A 23142-nucleotide genomic window follows, 5' to 3' on the forward strand; every position below is an offset into this window, starting at 1 on the left:
TAAAAAAGCTGGCTTAAAATTCAACATTCAGAAATCTAAGATCATAGCATTCAGTCTCATCACTTTATGGCAAGTAAGAGGGGGAAACAACAGAAACAGTGAGCCTATTTTTCTGGGCTCCAAAATCACTGCAGATGTTGACTGCAGCCATAAAATTAAGACCATTGCTCCTCGGAAGAAAAGCTATGACCGACCTAGGCAGCATATTAAAAAGCAGAGACCAGCAAAAGGTCCATCTAGTCAAAGCTATTTCCCAGCAGTCCTGTATGGATGTGAGTTGGACTATAAAGCAAGCTGAGCACCAAATAATTGATGCTTTTGAGCTGTGCTGTTGGAGGACTCTTGGACTGCAAACGGACCCAACCAGTCCATCCTAGAGGTCCATCCTGAGTATTCACTGGAAGGACTGATGCTGAAGCTTAAACTCAATACTTTGGCCTCCTTATGCGAAGAACTGATTCATTTGAAAAGATCCTGATGCTGGGAAAGATTGAAGGCAGGAGAAAGGGAAGAGAATGAGATGGTTAGATGGCATCACCAATTCTATGGACATGTGTTTAAGCAGGTTCTGGGAGTTGGTGATGGACAGGGAAACCTGGTGTGCTTAAGTCCATGCGGTCGCAAAGACACAACTGAGCAACTGAACCGAACTGAGTCTTGTCCTCCCCTCATCCTCCTTGACCTCAAGTATGGAACTTCCTAAAATCTGTCTGTGCCAGGTCTCCACTGTGGCACAGGCTTGAGCTTCTCTTGTTGCTGCACATGGGCGCTACAGCTCACAGGCAGTTGCTCATGTGGAATCAAGTTCCAAGATGGATTAAGACTCTGGATCCCTGGGGAAGTCTCCCAACCCATTTTAACATCAAAGATGGAAGGTGTGCAAAACATTATATGCCTCATACACAATTTGTTAAAAACCTTGTAGCTTGTTCTCAACTTAAGCTCCCCTCATTTCCCTACATACACACTTAAAAATAGCAACTAATCAATACACCTTGCAAGGCAGGGATTTTTATTTAACCCTACTATAGCCTAAATTTAAACAACTTGTCAAATAACATATTAAAAAGCAGAGACAAAGGTCCATACAGTCAAAGCTGTTTTTCCAGTAGTCATATGAGTTGAACCGTGCCAATGAATTCTTTCAGACTGTGGTGCTGTAGACTCTTGAGTCTCTTGGACTGCAAGATCAAACCAATCAATCCTAAAGGAAATAAACCCTGAATATTCATTGAAAGGACTGACGCTGAAGCTCTAATATTGTGGCCACCTGATACAAATTGGGAAAGACCCTGATGCTAGGAAGCCAAGAGGGCAAGAAAATGAGAAGGTTGGATGGCATCATCAAATGAATTTTTTGAACAAACTTCAGGAAACCGTGAAGGACAGAGAAGCCTGGTGTGCTGCAGCCCATGGGGTTGCAGAGCTGGGGCATAACTTAGCAACTGAATATATAACTTGACCAAGAAAAGTTTAAAAAATTACTTTTGAATATATACCTCACATTAATTTGGTTTGTGAAGAGCTTGTCAGATTGTAATGAGTTTTAAGAATGGATAAGCAGATTTTATAGTAAATTACAACAGTATTTCCCTTATACTTATAGGTAATCTGAGAATTTGCCCGTTACACTGTATATAAAATTCAACTCCAGTTTACAAATTGCTACTCAGGACAACCAAAATATTGTATTTGGCAACATGCAATTCAGTCTTTGAGTGAAGTAACACCCAATTATTCATAACCATAATTTGATAATCCTTTTCTAATACACGTAAGTGGTATATAAAAACCTACTAAGCGGTTGCTTTGATGCTCAGTCACTGTCACGTTAGAATCTGTTGTGACTTTGCTATCTCATGGACTACACAGCACACCAAGCTCCTGTCTTTACACCATCTCCTGTAGTTTGTTCAAATTCACATCCATCTAAGTCAGTGATGCTAACTATCTCATCCTATGCCACCTCTGAAGCAATTAACAATTGCTGATCACATGGTAACTCCAAGACTAAAACTTATGAAGACTGAAGGCAATTTTTTAAGGCCACACCGGGCAGCACATGAGATCTTAATTCCCCAATCAGGCCTCAAACCTGTACCCCACGCACTGGTCCACTGGACAGCCAGAAGTCCCTGAAGGCAATTTTTAAGATACTGACAGCTAAACCTGTGAATAAATAAGGGCATCAGGTTGATTAGTTATTAAGAAGCTGGGGGGGGGGGAAAAAGGCTGAAATAGCTCTGCCAAAAAGGCCTCAAGAAATATAATATGGAATGACCTCAATGCCACTGAGAAATAAGTTGCTGACACTTATGAAAAATTCTAGAAAATAGAAGAATCCTACTTAAAAACAAAACCAAAACAAATTCCCATCTTGAAACATTTTTATTCAACAACAGGTTGATTCCTCTCTCTGCTCTTTTCCTCACTGGTTTTCAGGACAGTTCACGTAATCCTGCCAATTAAAAGGAAACAATTATTCCAAAAGTCGTAATAATTAGGTATCAAGGTCTCAAATTTATTTATCAGCAACAATCAAATAAACTTTAAACAAAGAATGTGGTAGCATAAGTATTTGATTTTCTTTAGATAAATAAGGGTTAAACAGCACAAATAATTTTAATACCAGACTCACCTAGTGAGTTTATTAAATTTTATTTCCATCTTCTACAACAACTTTTAGTGACAACCAAACTCTTAAAAGGCAGATCTCTTCAAGACACTCCATTAATTGGCACCCTCTGATGGCTTGGGCAGTAAAGAATCTACCCTCAGTGCAGGAGACCCAAGTTTGATCCCTGGGTCGGGAAGATCTCCTGGAGAAGGCAATAGCAATCCACTCCAGTATTCTTGGCCTGAGAAATCCCATGGACAAAGGAGCCTGGCAGGCTACAGTCCATGGGGTTGCAAGAATCAGACACAACTGAGCAACTAATACTTTCTAAGGTGTAAGACACAGATCTCAATTCTCCCATTTCTGCTTAAAGTTCAACTGAATTAAAATGTAATTCAACTGATTAATAGCCCTTTATACCTATGTGATACCATGAACAAATGCAATTTTTATTACATCAGATAGGTAAGCTGTCTACAGCCAATTTTGTATAAAAAAAAAAAAAAAAAAACACCTTTACTGGAACACAGTCATTGTCCATTTGTCTACATAATGTCTATGACTACTTTTTAGCCAGAAAAGCAGAGTTGAATTGCCCTTTAAAATTGCCAACCCTCTAGATTTTGTTTTCCATCTATTCTATCAGTGACTCCACCACTTAACTATCTGGATGAAAAATAGGAACTTAAAATCTTCTTCTCCGCATTGTTATATGGATGTAAAGGTAAATAGAGCTATATATGTTTTTATTAAAAACTGTTTTTTAATAAAGTCCCTGTTTTTCCTGAGACTTTAGCCAAACAAGACTAAAGCCATGGGCTACTACACCTCAGAAGACTTAAAAAAAAAAAAGATGATTAAATATTTAAGTAAATGTTATAAAAATATACTTGCTACAAGTAAGTTTTAACATAGAAGAAATTAAAATGAGATATCCACATAAGTAGTTATCTTACACCACCCAAGATTCCTTCTGAAGACATTTTTTTTTAAGATGTTCTTTGATGTGGACCATTTTAAAAGTCTTTATTGAATCTGTTACAAGACCGCTTCTGTTTTATGCTTTTGTTTTTTGGCCCCGAGGCATGTGGGAGTCTAACTCCCTTGCCAGGGACTGAATCCTCACCCCATGCATTAGAAGGCGAAGTCATAACCACTGGAGTTCCTGAGGACAGTTTAGAGTCAAGAGTCTCAACTTACCTTGATACTTCGTCAGTCTAACAAGTTGTGGCTTTCTTTCTTGATCAGCTCATGCTGTGTGATGTCTTGAAAACTTATATCCACCTATCATTAAAATATAACTTTGTTATGACAACGTCTTTGGCATATCTTGAACATTTTTGAACTGATTTTTAACATGTACACTTTATTCTTGTATCAACAGGTATATATTTTAGCGTAGGTTTGGATTTCAATAGTGGTTTGGTTTTTTTTTTGGCTATGGGCTTCCCCTGTGGCTCAGACAGTAAAAAGAATCCACATGCAAGGGAGAAGACCTGGCCTCGATCCCTGGGTTGGAAAGACGTCCTTCAGTACTCTTGCCTGGATAATTCCATGGACAAAGGAGCCTGGCAGGCTGCTGTCCATGGGGTTGCAAAGAATTAGACACGACTGAGCAACGTTCACTCTCACAGTTACTGTTTAGGTAAGACCTGGCACTGTAGTATGTATTTATTAGAAAAAATCTTGCATCATTAAGTGAACTCCTGAAGCGCAAACCCATGTTGTTCAAAGGTCAAATGTACTTAAGGAATTCTCCCTACCAGTGACGAAACAATTGTTCTTCACAATTTATAATGTAAAAGGAATCTCAAGATTTCTGAATTGGTCCAAAGTTGATTTTAGAGTACCACAAAATACAGTGTTTCTCCACAAATTCAAGCCTTTTCTGATCTAACGCCATCTTTTTCTTCTACTGTTTAACATTTTTGTAGTAAGTATTCCCAGCCTTTTTTCTTTCCAACTCATATACACCCACACACATCTATTCTAAAAAACAAAAATACAGGGGTATCAAGAGGTGAACATCTTAAAAATCAAATGGCTTTCACCCCACAGTTAAATAAAATCATTTAACCATTAAATAGAAACCAAACCCCAAATCCTTAATAGGTAGACTTTCAAGGATGCTTACTTCAAGTGAATGAGCACTCCAGTTATCAGCCAACATCAATCATTCTTACCTAAAGAATAATAAGAAAAAGTTAATATAAAAGACAAGGGCATGAAGATTTGAAATGCTAGTTAATTTCAAAATTTAAAGAGTAAAATTCGAGAAACAAAGATTGGGGGCAAGTTACAGCATAAAAAATAGGAAGAAACTTCATGGGGGTGGGGTGGAATCTAAAATCATTCTGAAGTAGCAGTAGACACCTGAATTAGAGTGAGAACTGTATCTTCTTTGTATTTACAAAAGCCTAACTGCATCTTCACCAGTCTGAGCACAATGAAGTTTGACTGCAACCCAAAATATACTATCCCTTATGTGAAGGTATGTGACAACGTTCACCTTACCAAATGAGTTCTAACATCGGCTCTTTTCATATAGAAGCACATACCCTGCTCCCCACCAAGTATGTCTTCCATCCTCAGGTGGACTGACCACCTGAGGCGTGGTCCTCCGAGAGTCCTCCAAGAGTGCCCTCCCCGTGCCACAGTACACAACAATGCAGTTGTTATCCTGCAGTCCTATATATTTGCCTCATTCTTTCCCTCTTAAGTCCTCACTGAGTTTTAAGTTACGGCAGGGAAGCTATGCCTTATCAGGACAGCAAGGAACCTGAGTTTTTCTGAGGGAGAAGACATTCACCTTCACTATGTATGCCTGGCAGAGCCACAGTGCACAAAAACCAGAAAGATCAGCCTTAATCCAAATTCCAGGTTTTTCTTCCTCCCTGACTCAGAGACTGCCAAGGGTATATGAAATAGTTCCCTGTTGCACATGTACCATCCATAAGGGATACTATATCGTTTTGCATTCTTCCTCCATTCTCCAGATTATCCTATTCTGCATCCAGCCCCCTTTTCACCCTCTGAATAAATCTTTTCAGCACTGGTGTTCAAAAGCAACATTTAAGTTTGATGGTTTACCAACAACTGTGTGTTCCACAGTTGAGTCTTAAAAATTGCCAATCATTATCTAGCAGCAATGACAGATGATTAGGAGCAGCCAAATCCTCTGAATTCTTTCCCTAACAGGCAGCCGTTTGAGAACTGCACTAGCTGACAGAGCACTGAAACGTTATCAGCTAAAGCCCAAACCAAATAAAGGCCCAGAACAAACATCCCAGCTCTCTAAAACCTATCCAAAATCATTAATGTTAAGGCAGTAAATGCAGGACTGTGGATCATGTCACTGCAGCTGACAATGATTAACAATAAGAAACATGCAACCCCCATTAAGGTTAAAAGTCCAAAACTAGTCACACGCATCTTTCTCGGGAAAAATGAGACTATTGTGCATTCTTTGTAGGTTTTGCAACCTTATATGAAGAGCACCCATTGCATTTCTTTCATCTTTCATAAAGCACCGGTATCTATTCCCAAGGGCCTAACAGTACGAAAATGCATTCTGGCATCACACCTCTGAACTTGCGACCATTGTCATTAAAAATAATTTTTGTTTGTAGTAAGAAAAGACTATGAAATACAATGCAAGCACCTGGGATATAGTTACTATTGAAACCCGTTTATCCCATTTTTTGACTGATTTTTAAAAAGACCCTCTGCACTAAAATTCACAAATTACAGCTACATACAAATCGAAACTAGTAAGAATCAACTTAAGTCACAGGTTTCTCATTGAAAGTGCAAAAGCCTATCATCTTGAAATAAGCAGAATGAAGCAAAATTACCCCCCAACCCGATGATGTCCATATATTAAGTACATTCTCTCAAAAGTGCTATTGACTGTTAAGAAATAAACCTGATCTTTTATTTCTAAACAATCACTGAGCCACGGTAGCCAAGTGTTGGCTACCAACTTCATGGATTATGCCATAGGAAAACCCCATCAGAATTGCATGCCAATTTCGTGACACTATTGTCACTAATACTGAGCATTATGTTTGATGTACATTGTACTACTAATACAGAGCTAAACTAGTCACCATTTATTCTTTCATCTAGCAGGAGTCACGTCATTTGGTTGAATGGACTGCATATTAAAGTTACAAGTCTGTCCCCACCATGTGAACTGCTTGCCAAAGAGCAAGCCATTTTTCTTGATACAAAAGAAATTCTCATAATCATGAAGAGTTTTGCCAACATTTATGCGAAGTAAACCAAACTTTCCAGTTACAGAGCAGAAAACATTATACATGAAAGCTATTTCTCATGCATGCTAGCTAAAAATCAGTTTCATAGACCAAAGTTCAGTTGAATTGAGGTCTGGAACAACTGTTGAGGAAAAGCTTAAATCCTGAACAACACAGAGGGTGCTTTTGAAGACTTACTATTTTGGTAATCGAACAGTTTGGATTGCAACATCTCATCCCTAAAAAGCTAAGGGAACCAAATTCAAAAAGCTACCCTGAACATTTGCAGTTATCCTACAGAATACGACGAAGTCTTACAGTTGGGAAATGATTCCCAACATGTATTCAATAGGCAAGTCAACATGCCACACCATCTTCCCCCAGGTTTAGAGTATAGACATATTTAGACAAATCACAGTGCTTGAACTATTCATGTTAGATTCCCCTCTATGCCCCCAGTTAATAACAAAGCTGTTCCCATGGAGCCCATTTAAAAAATGTTCAAATCACATTGCAAAAAAAAAAACTGTACTTTTAGTTTTAATTCACTCAACCGTGTGGAGTAATAACCAAGATTACACTCTGAAATTGATATTGCTGACCTATGGGGAGGTCAGTTTGCTACAACAGAAACTAATTGTCACATGCTGTATAGAGTCTGTGTCAAGATGCTAAAAGCACTCTACTTTCCAAACATGGTATGGTCCCCTCTCCCCCACACCACTGATGTGTTTCATGTTATCTTCAGTTACGATGCAACTAAAACCCACACAACTGAATCAGATTCATACCAAATACTCAAGTTTGCACTTTTTATCTGAGAACTGCAACAGCACTGAATTCTGCCTGACAAATTACAGCTCTAACCCAAACCCACGCAGTTTTGACATAAGCTAGCTTTATCATACACGTGTTAGGTGCTGCACTGTAATTTCATTGTCAGAAGTATGATGTCAGAATGCCCACGGAATAAAAGTACATAGCAAGTCACCAAGTTAGATTATATTGCTTGTTTACCTACCTGTATGCAGTCGGCAATGAGAATCTCGGAGCAAGCAGGAATACTACATCCGGGTCCTAATGTCCATTGCCATTTGCGGTACTACGTTCCTCACAGTTACGCACTGCAGAAATGCTGGCTAAATGCAGTTATGTAGCAGGCCACTACTTTAATAGTGCACAATTGCAGTCCAAGAACACCAGAAAATATTCCGCCACAAACTTAGTGGCTTGCCCAAGAAAAGCCAAGTATCTAAATTTTGATCTGCCATGATATGCCACTTACAAAAATTGCACAGGCGTCACATTACAATTTCCCAAATTATTGTCTATTTGTATTAGTGATATAATACATCTGATAAAGAGTGGTGGGGTTTTACAGTACTTCTTAGAAGTTTAATTAGTGTTTTAAGCAAAGAGGATTATGGTTTCACTAAACATGAACCAATGGGTTAAGTTTCTAAAGTCCTATTAAATACACTGGGATCTCTTAGAGAATGCAGTTTTTAAAGATAAGGAGTAATAAGAGGAGCAGTTAGTTTAAAAACAATCAAGCGTTCCTCTTAAAATTATGAGAGAAAGTGGAGAAGAGGAAATGGGGGCAGGTGGTTTCTTTAAATGAGAAGACTGGCCAAAATTTTACCTCTAAACTACTACCTTCCCTTTCCCACCCCAAGTTTCGTAAATCAGCTTTTAGGAATATACTTTTTAAGATGATTTAAATTCACATTAGGCTATGATATACATTGCAGGACTTGTTGAAAGTCTGAGTAGCTTACAACCCTTGATACACTGCTATTTCAGTGATAAAAGTCAGAACTTAGTTAAAACTAAGCAACATTATTTGCTAAACAATGTTTAGCAATTCTACACAGTAAGGCTACCAAAACCACAACTTTTAGGAGATAATCCATTAGCATCCTTCACCACTCTTCAAAGGTACAGTACTACGAAAAGCTTATTTTAGGGGTCTGTGCCAGCATCCCTTACAAAGAAAGGCATGTAATCTGAAAAATAAACTGAAACATTAATTTTATAGGCAGATTTTCCCATTTCCCCACCAGCCCCCACCCACACATTCAAGTTCACCCTCTGTGGGTGTCCCATGAACACCCCTTATTTTCTTATCATTAACGGAGTCCCTACCATACAATTCAAATTGTAATGGACTCCTTTCAAATCAAGACCCTTGTTTCCAGTACAGAAAATCTCATACATTATCACCAATTAATGACTTGGGACAAAACTTCCTCCTATAATTATGGTAGAACTACTCATTTCCAAGTGTCTTGGTGAACAGAAATAATGAACATTTTCTAACGAGATTCTCTCCCTTAATTAGCACACCAGGTACCTGTCAGTCACACAGCCAGAATGTGGTGGCATGCCTTTATACTCCACTAGTGTTTTAGTATTAACAGGTTTCCTATGCACAGTGCTCAATTGTTTCAACTCTAGGTTTCCCTTTGTACTCAGGCACAATACTAAACTTACTTCAGCATTTAAACAAAGATTTGATTTAGAATTTTACTTTTGCCAATTAACACTAAAAGAGGTGAAAAGGAGGAAGACACATTCCACAGTAAGAGTTCTATAATGTACAAATTTGAATGGAAACATAGCTAAAATCAAAGCCAAACCATTCAATTACTTTACCTACTACTTTTAGGAAATTGTTTCTCTGCTTATATATACACTAGGAAAGCAGGTGTTCCCACTGTACTAACAGACACCAGTAACAAACTATTTTATTAATAAGTCAAAATGTCTCTGATGGAAGGAGAGTCAATGAAGTTGACGTTAAACTGACACCACCATCGAAACACTCCGAAAGCTTTATGGTGGGAGGAAGGAACATCTGTACTGTGTAGCACGAGCAACTCTCTCCAGATTTTGTGCCACATCAAAAGGAAACTATGAAAAACAAAAATGTTTCGTAAGAATGGTTCTCTCCCACCGTATGTTATTAACAGTCACTACAAGCTCGTAGAAAACAGACTAGGTTTTTTTCATAGTCCTACAGACTTTGCCCAATAGAAGTAGCACAAGGAGATGTAAGAGTACAAGTATATATATTTCTAACCTACTTTATGATTAACTACACCTCTTATTTTTGAATTATTCACACTAAACTCCACCTTTATAAATCACTTAAAAGTAATACATGAAAAGGCTTCATGTTTAACAATCTTTAATTCAAATGTGAAAGTTCAATACAAGCCGTTTGTAGGGCTTGGGACTCGTTTTTTAAAAAACAAGAATGGAGGAATGCAACAAAATGATCTTTCCACTTTTTCTTCAGAAACTTTCAAGGAAAGAATAGATCACAGGGCCATAAAAGATCCATTTAAGTCATACCCACTTTCTCCCCCTACCAATAGTCTTATACCCATTCCATAATCTTGATACACATTCCTGAATGAAGATTTACAATTCAGCTTTGCTTACATAGCCATTTAAAAATACTTAGCACCAGCTTGCTTCCTTGCCAAACAAATCAAATCATGAAACTACTTCAATAAGCATTTCTTCTTTTTAAAACAAGGGGGTACTTATAAGTAGAAAGCAATACTTAGCCTACAAATAACATTTCCCAGAAATGGCATATGCCATTCAAAGGCCTAGACACTCTTATGCTTTCCAAGTGGAATACCTAGCCTAATGTGCATAGAAGCATGAATGGCAAAGTTGAAGATCAATATCATAACTATTTTTTCTATTTATTTGAAGCACAGTAAAAAAAAAAATTGGTACACTTTGGAAATTCAGTGGCACAGGTACACTGCCGTAACTTGAGGGACATTATACAGTTTAAAAAAAAAAAAGGAAGAAAAAAGGAAAAAAAAAATTCCCCTGTGGCAAACACTGCATTACATAATTTTACCTGCCCCAACAGACCATTTACAAATATTAGGTCAATAAACTGCTAACATCCATAAAAAGGTTGCTTTCTTACTAAAATGCAAGAATTTAAAAGATTGGTTATCTAAACAAGAAAAGACAAAAACAAACTGGAATGAAAGCCTAGATATCACATCTAAAATCGGGGTTTTTTGTTTGGGCCTTCATACTCTTCTCTCCCTCTACCATATCCTGCTGGAGTTCCAGGCCCCATTCCTCTAGGACCCTGTCCACCCACAGGTCCCGCACCTCCCTGCCCAAAGCGCTCAGTACGCTATTGGAACAGTAATTAACAGTTCATTATATGTAGTTGATGTCCATGTGTGTTAAGTAAATATTTTAGAAGGTTCCGTAGTCAACGTTCGTCGATACAATCACCAATGAGTCGATCCACAGGTACCGGGAACATAGAAAGGAAAAAAGGGTAATTTGAAAATTAGTTTACGATAATACATGCCTTGTGGTATGTTCCCACTTGAGCCATTCTCATACACCTGTTTCAAAGAATAGATCTTCCCTGTAGTGCTAAAAAATTTAAGAATTAGTACAGATGTGAAAACCCATTCCAAAATGAGTTTTAAGAAATTTCACATCAGATTAACCCACTGAAAAGCTTACAAACTTCTCGCTTTCAAGGTCTGAACAGGAAATTTAATTTCCAAGTAAGCCTAACAAGCCCAACCAGACAGATTCAATTCACTCAATGAAGTGACAAAGACCTACTCACCAGTTAGTGGTATGTGCTGCATAAGAAACCTTGTGCTTTTCAAGATCTTAAGACACATCTGCTAAGTTGCAGAAATCTTAAAAGGTTCAAAGTTTTTAATAAAATGCTACCAGACTACAAAAAGAAAAAGAATAGAAGACTAATAGGTTTAGTCACTTAACCGGCACAGTAATTTGATTTAAAAGTGTTGCCATATTCTCTCCAAGTATATCACCTTCACAGCCATCACTACATAAAACCAGAGAAATTATGTTCACAGTACTGTTCTTTATAGCTGCAAATTAACTGAATATACAGCCCACCCTCCTAACAGCCCAACTTTTCGTTTTCCCTTATGTCTGTGAAAAGTCCCGACAATTATGATTCCGTGTTTTGGGTGTCTCCCAAACAGCATTAATACCAAGCTTAAGTGACTGCAATAAAGCAGGACTTTATTCCATCTTGTTTCAGATTAATTCTAGTCCTAGAAACCTATGATCCCAAACACAGTAACCCTACAGATATGCAAGCACAGCAGACTGAGCTATCTTTCAAATTCATATAAAGCAGACCAATCATTAAGAGTATGCTCAAAACACAAAACAAAGCCCCGAAACAATCCAACAAAACCCCCCAGAAATTAAAAAAAGGTATCAGGGTTTAAAACTGTTATAATAAATAATTTCAATATGCTTCCTATAAAATACTACAGGGCTACTTAAGACTAAATCCTAACCCTTCAAACTATTTCAAAATCCTAACAATTTTAGGTTTTCAGCGCATTGTATTATCTCAAAAAGGTGAAAAGGAAATTTGGGGGTTACCACATCATCTTAGAATCCAGAAGCTATACGTCACAAGGACTATAACATCTGAACTGTGGGAACATCGTGTCAAATTAGTTACAAATTTGATATAGAACCTATATGACTATTAGGAAGCATATAAACCAAAATATACCACATTATTTTTAAAATTCATTTTGAAGCTAACAGCACTACATTTAACCCTCCAACTATTTATGATTCTAATCTTCAAAGCCTAAAGTAGATGAGGCCCCATTCTAAACCCTTATTATTTGTAAAATGAATCTAGTGAGCTATATACTGCAGCTTCTCTCCTTTGCCAAAAGACTGTAGATGAACTAATTAGATTCAATTCAGTTGTGACAAAGCACTTTTCTCCAAACCCACCTCTACAGCCAATATTCAGTTCTTCTAAGGATTGTAAAATCCCGATATCACCACTCAGACCAATTCTCTTGGTTGTCCTAAAGAATCCTGACAGGCTATCTATACAGCTAAAATATGACACCATCAAGAAGGTTCAGATCAAATGCACACAACTAGTATGCTAAAAAATAACAGTGACTTTTGCTATTCTGTGGCAAAAGAGATGTCCATTTATTTTAGAAAGTACACCTAAAGACAGGCCCAACAGGAGGGAAACGACGAGTCCGAAGACTAAACAATTCCCTTTTCATGGATAAAGTCACACCAAATGTAGGTCAAAGGCCTACACATTGCTAAAACATGCCTAAAGCTACAAGCTACAAACAAGTCTGATTCACACTTATGGCAAATACCAGCTTTATGAATGACAGCTTGCCATTTGATTACTCTCACTTGGATGTAGAATAATCAGTAGTATCTAACATTTAGAATTTGGATTTGCCATGAACTATTGTGCAAAAGTACACAAGCAATATAATGGAAAGCACCTAAGTCTACTTATTGCCAAAGATAACTCCCAACATACTACTAACAGTATTGACTTTTTGTTGGCAACCTTATCAGGTGAGGTTACCACATTGAGTTCTTCTATGTTGCCAAGGTATTCATCAATATTACGGATTTACACGATAGGGGAACTAAAAGAAGTCCAGTCACCTACTTAAAAAACAAAAACAAAAAAAACACACACACATAAGTTGTGAGAATGAGAATTTCCTTTTGAACTATGTCCCACAAGATACATTACCATGTCACTTCCCATCATGGAACCACTCATTGTTGCCGGTGGAACTCCAGGATTAGCTTCATAACCTATGCCACCACCACCACCTAGAGGTGGAAATTTCTGGCCTCCTGAGCCATAGGGATCTAGGAAACAAAAATGCTGGTTACCACTCAACCAAAATACTGCTCTTCATTAGTACTACTAATTTAATTTTCATTCTTACCTCCCATGTTCATTGCTCCTCCACCACCCATTCTCATGTCTCTTTCTCTCTGAAATTAAAAAAAAAAAAAACCTTTCATACACTTGTACTAAACCCATACCAAGCATTCTTAACTTGGTAACTCTTAACTTGGAAATTCCCTAAGAAGGAATTTCCAAAGCTTAACAAAAATTGTTTTCAAAAATTGGAAAAAACCAATTAGGCAATTTTTAAAAAGATGCCATTATCAAAAAACCTATAAACCAAGCTTCTTCCTAACCAATGAAATCTTTTGGCCCACCCAAAGAGAAGGTAAAACTCAAGGCCTATCAATCATAAACACTTGGGTTAAAAAGAAAGAAAAAGGCAGAATAGCTACCATGTGAAAAGTGGTATTTAACTGAATAAACTGCACCCTAGGTATCCACAAATTCTGTAGAGAACTCTGATTACACTGCAAGTTTACTTACTGGATCCATATAGCCCATCCGACTATAACTTTCCTCTCTTTGGCGTCTCATCTGTTCTTCCATCTCACGTTGACGAATCATCATCTCTTCTTCCCTCCTACGTCGTTCTTCCTCTTGCCTGGAAATATTCACCAAGTACATAAACAAAAACTTTATGCACATTAAAAAAATTTAGCTTGAAGGAAACTAGTAGTTTACTTAAGAGCATTACAGCAAACGAAGGTTGGGACAGTGACTAAGGCGAAAAGCCCTAAATGTATTCCAGCAAAGTAAATGAGCCATGTAACAGAAATCTCTATTTTGCAATTTAAGCATTAAACCAACACTGACGTACTTAACATCTCTGTACCTCAACTGACTCACCTGCAAAATTTAGGTACACTTAACACTGAAACAATGGCAACCCACTCCAGTGTTCTTGTCTGGAGAATTCCAGGGACAGGGGAGCCTGGTGGGCTGCCATCTCTGGGGTCACACAGAGTCGGACACGACTGAAGCGACTTAGCAGCAGCAACACTGAAACAAAGGTTTGACAAAACTGTACCTCAATTGCATCTCTTTACGTTTCTGCATTTCTTGATTGTGCAGTTCTTCCATGCGTCTTAGTTCTTCCTGGCGTCTCATTAGATCTGAACATTGGAAAATTCTGTTATAGAGTCACATTAACAAATTCTGGTAAGCTCAAAAGGCAAATGATCCTACTGGCAAAATTCAGAAGGTATTTTACCTTGACGCAAAAGATTTGCCTGATGTTCATGATAGGCATCTTCCATTTCACTTTCCAATTTGTCTTTTGCATCTTTCATGTTTTTTTCAACTTGTTCCCGCTGCTGTTTTTCCATTTCATCAAGGGACTTCCACCGCTGAGAATACTCATACTCAAATGTCCCATGCTGGGCAAAACGAGGAGGGGTTTCTCTCTCCCTGACAATATTTAAATATGAACCAATTTATGGATGCACACAAGAAATATATGTAATCTGATATCCCCTAAAAAACACTGGTCCTTCCACTGGCTTCTCACTTCTAAGAAATACTGGAAGGCAAAAATCACCTTGATTCGTAATTATCTCTTTACACATACCAGGATGATACTAGACAGTAACATAGGCAATGAAGATCAATCCTACCTTCCCCACTGTCCTAATTCCACTTCCCAAGCCAAGTTTCAATTCAAAGAATATTTTTCCAATTTTGAAAAACCAGATATCTACAATACAGCTTAACAACTGTTAAAAAAACAAAACAAGATTGCACATAAAATCTACCTACCACAGAAACAAACACTAGGTATTTGAATGACTGCTTCAAAACCTATGTTTTCATTAAGCATATCTAAGATTTTTGTACATATTAAGCAAAACTGAAAAATTATCAAGTTCTCCAAACTTATGGTTACTGAAGGGGAAAGGACAGTTAAGAGTTTGGGTAAGACATGCACACGTTCCTATTATTTAAAATAGATAACCAACAAGAACCTACTGTACAGCACAGAGAACTTTGCTCAATGCTACAGGGCAGACAGGATGGGAGGGGCATTTGGGGGAGAATGAATACATGTATGGCTGAGTCCATTTGCAGTTCACCTGGAACTATCGAACACTGTCAATCTGCTATACTCCAAAACAAAATTAAAAGTTTAAAAAAAAAATGAACAAGTTCTCTTTTGTACTTTAAGAGATTGTTCTTACTTTTGATACATTGGATTCTTCTGGGCAAGTTTTTCAGGAAGACCGTCTTCATCATCTAACTGTTCAAGTGGTTCCACAATGACTGGACGAGGAGTTCTAACAAAAATAGTTGCATCTTAATTTTGTTCCATCTATATTGCAATTTCTTCATTAAGTTAATAAGAGTTACGAAGATAAACATATAAACTTACGTTGTCAGTAAGAAAACACCTTCACTGCATCTTTCAAACGCTTTTCTTGCTGCTGGTTTAGAAGCAAATTCAACAATGCCTTTCCCTGTAGATCTTCCACGATCATCCACAATTACAACAGCCCTTTCAATAGGACCAAACTGGCTAAAGGCTTCTTCCAACAGTTCATTGGAAACATAAGGTGAAAGATTTCGAACAGAAAGGGCAGCAGCATGTGTGGCAAATCGAACCCGAAGCTGTCTACCTCTCATGGGTGTATCATCAAGTTCAGCTTTAGCTATTTCAGCCAACGCTCTAGATTCCTGCAAGCATCAAGACATACACTCAAAGTTAATGACCTCAAAACTGGCTAACGCCCACCCTACAATTGTTACAAGTCTAACCCCCAATCCTATTCTTCTGCCAGCTCAGTTCAACTTATCTCCAAGCAGTCTTCCCTGACACTTACCCACCCAATCCCCCTTTTAAAATACAATTACGCACTACACAGCAGCTACATCTTTTCTGTTAGTGATGAAAACTTTATAAAGTTGCTGGTTCAAAAAACACTATGTAGTAGTAAAAAAAGAGAATTCCACCAGAAAAACACAGAAACCAAACTCACAAGCTTAATAAATCCAAATCCTTTGCCTTTGTTTATAAAAACTTCTCCTGGTTCTCCATATTTAGCAAAAAGTCTTTTGAATTCATCCTCCGTGATGTCTGCAGGTAGATTACCAACAAACAACCGACAGCGCTGGGTGTAAGTTTTCTCTCCAGGCCTCCTCAGAAGCGACAAGTTGGCTTTAAACCCCTGATATAGAAGGAAGGAAACTTTCAGATACAAGGTACCTCTCCAAGTAGGGAGGAGGTACCTCTGCAAGTAGGAAGAAGCAATAGTCTTTTCCCCAAACTGAATGTTACCAGTCCAATAGGGGTTGCTTTTCTGTTGCCTTTAAAGATCATATTACATGCCTAACCGGACTTCCAAAGTAATCACTCATAACATTAAAGAGCCGAAACCATCATAATACTCTTGAGAAGTCTCTTTAGAGAGTAGGCTCTGTATCAGGAACCTCGTCAATCGTTTATGCCTAACGTCCCTGACAGCATCAAAACTATAGTGGACAGAAATCAAAAGGGTGGAAGGGTATCAATAAAACGATTAAAACTGTTGTCAACGACGAAACCTGTGGCTAAGCGTTAAGAGAAAAACTCGCCCGATGTCGTCGATCCTAAATTTCAAGCTATACTCTTTACTCTGGACCCCAGGATCCGTTAGCTTTAACAGGGCCCATCAAACTTTCCTCAAGCCACCCGCTGCCAGCCCGGAGGCCTCCCCAGGGAGGCCGCTAGCGGACCCACGCCGTCCGCCCCTCAATCGCGCAGCCCCGCCCACCCACCCCCGCCTCCCGCGCGCAGGCGCCCTTTCCGGCCTCCGACAAAATGGAGGGCGGGGAGGGGGGCCGCCGCCATCTTAGGAAAGCCGACGCGTAGCTCAGGTTGACACTCACCTCAGAGTCCGAAATCTTCTCCTCGCTGCGGCCGCCGGGCCCCCCGGGCGGCGGCCCTTGGTGGTGCTGCTGGTGGTAGGGCGGATGGTGTTGCCGGCCCCCGCGGGGCTCCCCGCCACCTCGGTGCGGCGGCTTAGGGTGGCCGCCAGGAGTGCTTAGGCCCGGGCCGCCACCAGGCTTCGGCCCGCCTGGCATTTTGCCGCCCTTGGGGCCGCCGGGTCCCGGGCCCTGCTTAGGCCCGGGCACCGGGCCCCCTGCAGGTGGTGGAGGCGGCGGGCCCCCAGCCTGAGGGGGGGTGGTGGGCACCCCACTGCTCGGCGGAGCCGGGGGAGGCGCACCTGGGGGCGCCGAGGTGACAGCGGGCGGCGGGGTCGGAGTGGGACCTGGCCCCGTGGGGGCCCCCGAGGTCGGGGGTGTGGCGGGCGGCGCCGAGCCGGTGGCCGGAGGGGCGCTGCCTACTCCGGGAGCCGAACCGGGTCCTTGTGGAACGACAGACTTAGATGAGTCCTGTGGCGGCGGCGGCGGCTGCTGGTGCGGCGGCGGCTGATGGGGCGGCTGGTGCGGCGGGGGCTGAAGCGGCGGCGGCTGCTGTGGTGGCGGCTGCTGCGGCGGTGGCTGCTGCTGTTGCTGGTGCTGTTGCTGGTGCGGAGGCGGTGGCGGGATCTGAGGCTTGGGGCCACCCTGGCCCGGCACGGGCCCCATGGGTCCGCGATTCTGATTGAGGCCCATGCCGGGCGGCGGGGAGCGGAAGTCGTGGAGGCCGCCGCGGCCGCCTCCTCCTCCGCGTCGGTGGAAGCCGCCACCGCCACCGCCCCGGCTTCGGAACCGGTCCCGAGACATGTCTGTGATCAAGGGGCGGTCGAGGCAAAAGCGGAGAAGACGTTCAGGGAACGTGGAGGCCACCTTGCTTCGCACAAGATGGCGGATGACACAGGCGGCGCGCCGCCTTTGTCCTCTTCTTATATAGGCCGGCTGGCATGGCCCCGCCTACTTCTCGATCGGTAGCTCCGATAGCCAATTGCAAGCACTGTGCTTGGTGACGCTAGGTTACGAAGATTTCATCTCTCCTATTGGCTCTCGATGAGAGGCGGGAGGAATGGAGTGGTTGAAGATTTCAGTCGGCCAATGAGCGGGAAAAGAGTTGTCTGTAGGCCACCGTGATTTGCTGGGAGATATTTGAATGGGTTCTCCCCAGCAATTTTCCCGTGAAAGCAAATAGCCAGGGCCCTATCAGCTCCTGGGGAGAGACCCTTTTCTTTCTTGATTGCCCTTATGAGCAGCCTGCTGGGATCTTTCCCCAGTAAGAATAGTAGTCTCCAGTTCAAAAGCATAAATTAGCTTTGTGCTGGGCCAATGGAATTAGAGAAAATTTTACAGATTTCGTACACAGCGTTTACTGATTTGATTTTGGAACCTCATTGGAGTATTGGTTCTAGCAGTATAAATGTCTAAATAGGCTTAAGTGAGTGTTCTCTTGCTCAAAAAGGCCTTGATTTTGTGTTATATGTGTAGACTATTTCGGAGAAGGCAATGGCAACCTACTCCAGTGCTCTTGCCTGGAAAATCCCATGGACAGAGGGATAGGCTGCAGTCCATGGGGTCGCGAAGAGTCGGGCGCGACTGAGCGACTTCACTTTCACTTTTCACTTTCCTGCATTGGAGAAGGAAATGGCAACCCACTCCAGTGTTCTTGCCTGGAGAATCCCAGGGATGGCGGAGCCTAGTGGGCTGCCGTCTATGGGGTCGCACAGAGTCGGACACGACTGAAGCGACTTAGCAGCAGCAGCAGCATATAGACTATTTACAAACACAAATCACAGAAGAAATTAAACATTTTTCTTAATTCTACCACAAAACACTTGATGAACAGGTTAAGATATTTTAAAATTACCATATTAAAAAAATATATGGAATCAACCAATGAACAACATGCTTCTTATTTCGAAGTGCATGAGCCATTTCCCTTAATACCTCTCCTAATTAGTGTCATCTTGAGAATCCCAGGGACAGGGGAGCCTGGTGGGCTGCCGTCTATGGGGTCGTGCAGAGTCGGACACGACTGAAGTGATTTAGCAGCAGCAGCAGCAGCAGCAGCAGCAGCAGAGACCTTTGGGTGGATAACTCCTCTGGTTAATATTAGCCCATGGCTCCTGTCTTCTTTTCTAATTCTGTACATCATTCACCATCTGAATGGATGACCACCCAGTAATACTCTGTCAATCCTTTACCTCCTCACCTCCAGCCATCTTTCCTTCTATGCTATGTTAGCCACCCCACCCACATCGTAGTTAATCCTGTTAGTTATTGCCAGGAATAACATCCCTTAAAAAAAAAAAAATCTCTGTTTCGGAATCCCAGCCAACATAGTAACTTCTGAGTCTGACTTCATCAGAACCACCAAACCAGGACTTGCCTGGCAGTCCAGTGGTTAGGCTTTCATGCTCCCACTGCAGGGTTCATAGGGTTGATCCCAGGTTGGGGAACTAAGATCTCACATGCCATCCAGCCAGAAAAAAGAAAAACAACTCCAAAATTTTAACTTTCACATTCATAACTTATGTCACCTAGTTTAGATGTTACGATTGCCATAACTCTTTCTCCATTAGACTCACCTGGTACAATTCTGTTTCTGGTTAGACCAAAGAATTCACCTTCTTTAACAAGGGCTGAGGCTTTCACTTTAAATTTTGACCACAGTTCTCAAAAGGGCATTAGGCTTTTCCTGTCAATCTTACCAAATTTCCCTAGTAAGTTCACTTTCTCTCTTCCAGAGATAGTGTATTTCATGCTTTCTCTGTTCAAACTCAAACACTCTCTTCTGTCACACCCCCATAACTAATGACTTCTCATATTTCTTCGAGAAAATAAAAATCACTGCATAGGAACATTCTCATCCAGCTAGAAGCCACCAGGATCTGTACCCATCATCTCTGACTTCCTTCCTGATATCATGAAAAGTGTATCTCTGCCCCTACCAAAGGGCAAGCCCTAGGCCCCCACCCACCACTCCTGCCCCAGTGATTTGGATTCCACGCTGCACCCCCCGTGCCGTCTCAGGGAATTTTCTTTGCTGTATCATCAGTTACTTCTACTGAATCATTTCCATCTTAAACAAAACCTTCTCTTTACCCTATCATCTCATTTCTTCCACTCTTCTTTGCAACAGCACTAAAATTGTCTATGCTCAGTTCAGTTCAGTCGCTCAGTCCTGTCTGACTCTGCGACCCCATAGACTGCAGCATGCCAGGATTCCCTGTCCATCACCAACTCACAGAGCTTGCTCAAACTCATGTCCATCGAGTTGGTGATGCCATCCAACCGTCTCATCCTCTGTTGTCCCCTTCTCCACTTGCCTTCAATCTTTCCCAGCATGAAGGTCTTTTCCGAGGAGTCAGTTCTTCCCATCAGGTGGCCAAAGTGTTAGAGTTTCAGCTTCAAAATCAGTCCTTCTAATGAATATTCAGAACTGATTTTCTTTAGGATTGACTGGTTGGATCTCCTTGCTGTCTAAGGGACTCTCAAGAGTCTTCTCCAACACCACAGTTCAAAAGCATCAGTTCTTCAGTGCTCAGCTTTCTTTATGGTCCAACTCTTGCATCCATACATGACTGCTGGAAAAACCATAGCTTTGACTAGATGAACCTTTGTTGGTAAATTAATGTCTCTGCTTTTTAATATGCTGTCTAGGTTGGTCATAACTTTTCTTCCAAGGAGCAAGTGTCTTTTAATTTCATGGCTGCAGCCACCATCTGCAGTGATTTTGGAGCCCAAGAAAATAAAATCTGACACTGTTTCCATTGTTTCCGCATCTATTTGCCGTGAAGTGATGGGACCAGGTGCCATGATCTTAGTGTTTTGAATGTTGTTTTAAGCCAACTTTTTCACTCTCCTATTTCAGTTCCTCTTCACTTTCTGCCATAAGGGTGGTGTCATCTGCATATCTAAAGTTACTGATACTTCTCCTGGCAATCTTGATTCCAGCTTGTGCTTCATCCAGCCCGTGCTTTATCCAGCCCAGCATTTTGCATGATGTACTCTGCATATAAGTTAATTAAGCAGGATGGCAATATACAGCCTTGATACTCCTTCCCAATTTGCAACCAGTCTGTTGTTTCATGTCTAATTCTAACTGTTGCTTCTTGACCTGCATACAGATTTCTCAGGAGGCAGTAAGGTAGTCTGGTTCCCATCTCTTTAAGAATTTTCCAGTTAGTTGTGATCCACACCATCAAAGGCTTTGGTGTAGTCAATAAAGCAGAAGTAGATTTTTTCTGGAACTCTGTTGCTTTTTCTATGATCCAATGGATGTTGACAATTTGATCTCTTGTTCTCCTTCCTTTTCTGAATTCATCTTGAACATCTGGAGGTTCTTGGTTCACATACGGTTGAAGCCTTGCTTGGAGAATTTTAAACATTACTTTGCTAGATTGTGAAATGACTGCAGTTGTGCAGTAGTTTGAACATTCTTTGGCATTACCTTTCTTTGGGATTGGAATGAAAACTGACCTTTTCGAATCCGGTGGCTGCTGTTGAGTTTTCCAAATTTGCTGGCATATTGAGTGAAGCACTTTCACAGCATCCTCTCCTAGGATTTGAAGTAGCACAGCTGGAATTCTGTCACCTCACTAGCTTTGTTCATAGTGATGCTTCCTAAGGCCCACTTGACTTCAGACTCTAGGGTGTCGGGTTCTAGGTGAGTGATCACACCATCATGGTTATCTGGGTCAAGAAGATCTTTTTTGTATAGTTCTTCTGTGTATTCTTTTCACCTTTTCTTAATATCTTCTGCTTCTGTTAGGTCCATACCATTTCTGTCCTTTATTGTGCCCATCTTTGCATGAAATGTTCCCATGGTATCTCTAATTTTCTTGAAGAGATCTCTAGTCTTTCCCATTCTATTGTTTTCCTCTATTTCTTTGCATTGATCACTGAAGAAGACTTTCTTATCTTTCCTTGCTATTCTTTGGAACTCTGCATTCAAATGAGTATATCTTTCCTTTTCTCCTTTGCCTTTTGCTTTTCTTCTTTTCACAGCTATTTGTAAGGCCTCCTCAGGCAACCATTTTGCCTGTTTGCATTTCTTTTTCTTGGGAATGGTCTTGATCACTGCCTCCTATACAATGTCATGAACCTCTTTCCATAGTTCTTCAGGCACTCTTATCAGATTTAATCCCTGAATCTATTTGTCACTTCCACTGTATAATCCTAAGGGATTTGATTTAGGCCATACCTCGATGGTCCAGTGGTTTTCTCCACTTTCTTCAATTTAAGTCTGAATTTGGCAATAAGGAGTTCATGATCTGAGCCACAGTCAGATCATGTTTGTTTCTACTGACTGTATAGAGCTTCTCCATCTTCTACTGCAAAGAGTATAATCAATCTGATTTTGGTATTGACCATCTGGTGATGTCCATGTAGAGCTGTCTCTTGTGATGTTGGAAGATGGTGTTTGCTATGACCAGTGCGTTCTCTTGGCAAAACTCTTTGCCTTTGCCCTGCTTCATTTTGTACTCCAAGGCTAAACTTGTCTGTTACTCCAAGTATCTCTTGACTTCCTACTTTTGCATTCCAGTTGCCCATGATGAAAAGGACCTCTTTTTTTGGTGTTAGTTCTAAAAGGTCTTGTCTATGTTGAAAGTCTCTGTTTCCTTACCTCT

The 23142-nt window shown here is 40.7% G+C and overlaps 1 protein-coding gene across 7 annotated transcripts; it reads right to left on the reverse strand.

The window, feature by feature from the left end:
* Positions 1 to 2369: 2369 nt before the first annotated feature.
* Positions 2370 to 18421, reverse strand: SFPQ (splicing factor proline and glutamine rich). Of its 7 annotated transcripts, none has more exons than XR_009601252.1 (13): positions 17486 to 18421; positions 16597 to 16785; positions 15993 to 16294; positions 15802 to 15897; positions 14838 to 15034; positions 14655 to 14739; positions 14111 to 14228; positions 13662 to 13710; positions 13460 to 13581; positions 4752 to 4800; positions 3818 to 3901; positions 2639 to 2819; positions 2370 to 2458 (listed from the first exon to the last, which is right to left on the reverse strand). XR_009601252.1 is itself a non-coding variant. In XM_060418154.1 (11 exons), exons 1-10 carry the CDS (start codon positions 18323 to 18325, stop codon positions 4777 to 4779), a joined length of 2022 nt encoding a protein of 673 aa, XP_060274137.1. In that variant the 5' UTR covers positions 18326 to 18421; the 3' UTR covers positions 2370 to 3901; positions 4752 to 4776. The 7 variants fall into 7 exon arrangements, 1 of the variants encoding a protein (XP_060274137.1); XR_009601248.1 differs by lacking the exon at positions 2639 to 2819 and adding an exon at positions 7895 to 11047; XR_009601236.1 differs by having other exon boundaries at positions 4752 to 11047.
* Between the last annotated feature and the right edge of the window lie 4721 nt (positions 18422 to 23142).

Source organism: Ovis aries, chromosome 1 (genome assembly GCF_016772045.2).
Source record: "Ovis aries strain OAR_USU_Benz2616 breed Rambouillet chromosome 1, ARS-UI_Ramb_v3.0, whole genome shotgun sequence".
In the NCBI taxonomy this organism is placed as follows: domain Eukaryota; kingdom Metazoa; phylum Chordata; class Mammalia; order Artiodactyla; family Bovidae; genus Ovis; species Ovis aries.

Bases quoted from the DNA above. Each gene is read 5' to 3' on its own strand.
- SFPQ (XM_060418154.1), bottom strand. From the start codon at position 18,325: ATGTCTCGGGACCGGTTCCGAAGCCGGGGCGGTGGCGGTGGCGGCTTC. The intron at 16,786-17,485 runs GTGAGTGTCAAC...CTTCTATATCAG, and splicing joins AGAAGATTTCGGACTCTGAG to GGGTTTAAAGCCAACTTGTC. The intron at 13,582-13,661 runs GTAAGAATGAAA...TTTGTTTCCTAG, and splicing joins AGGAGCAATGAACATGGGAG to ATCCCTATGGCTCAGGAGGC.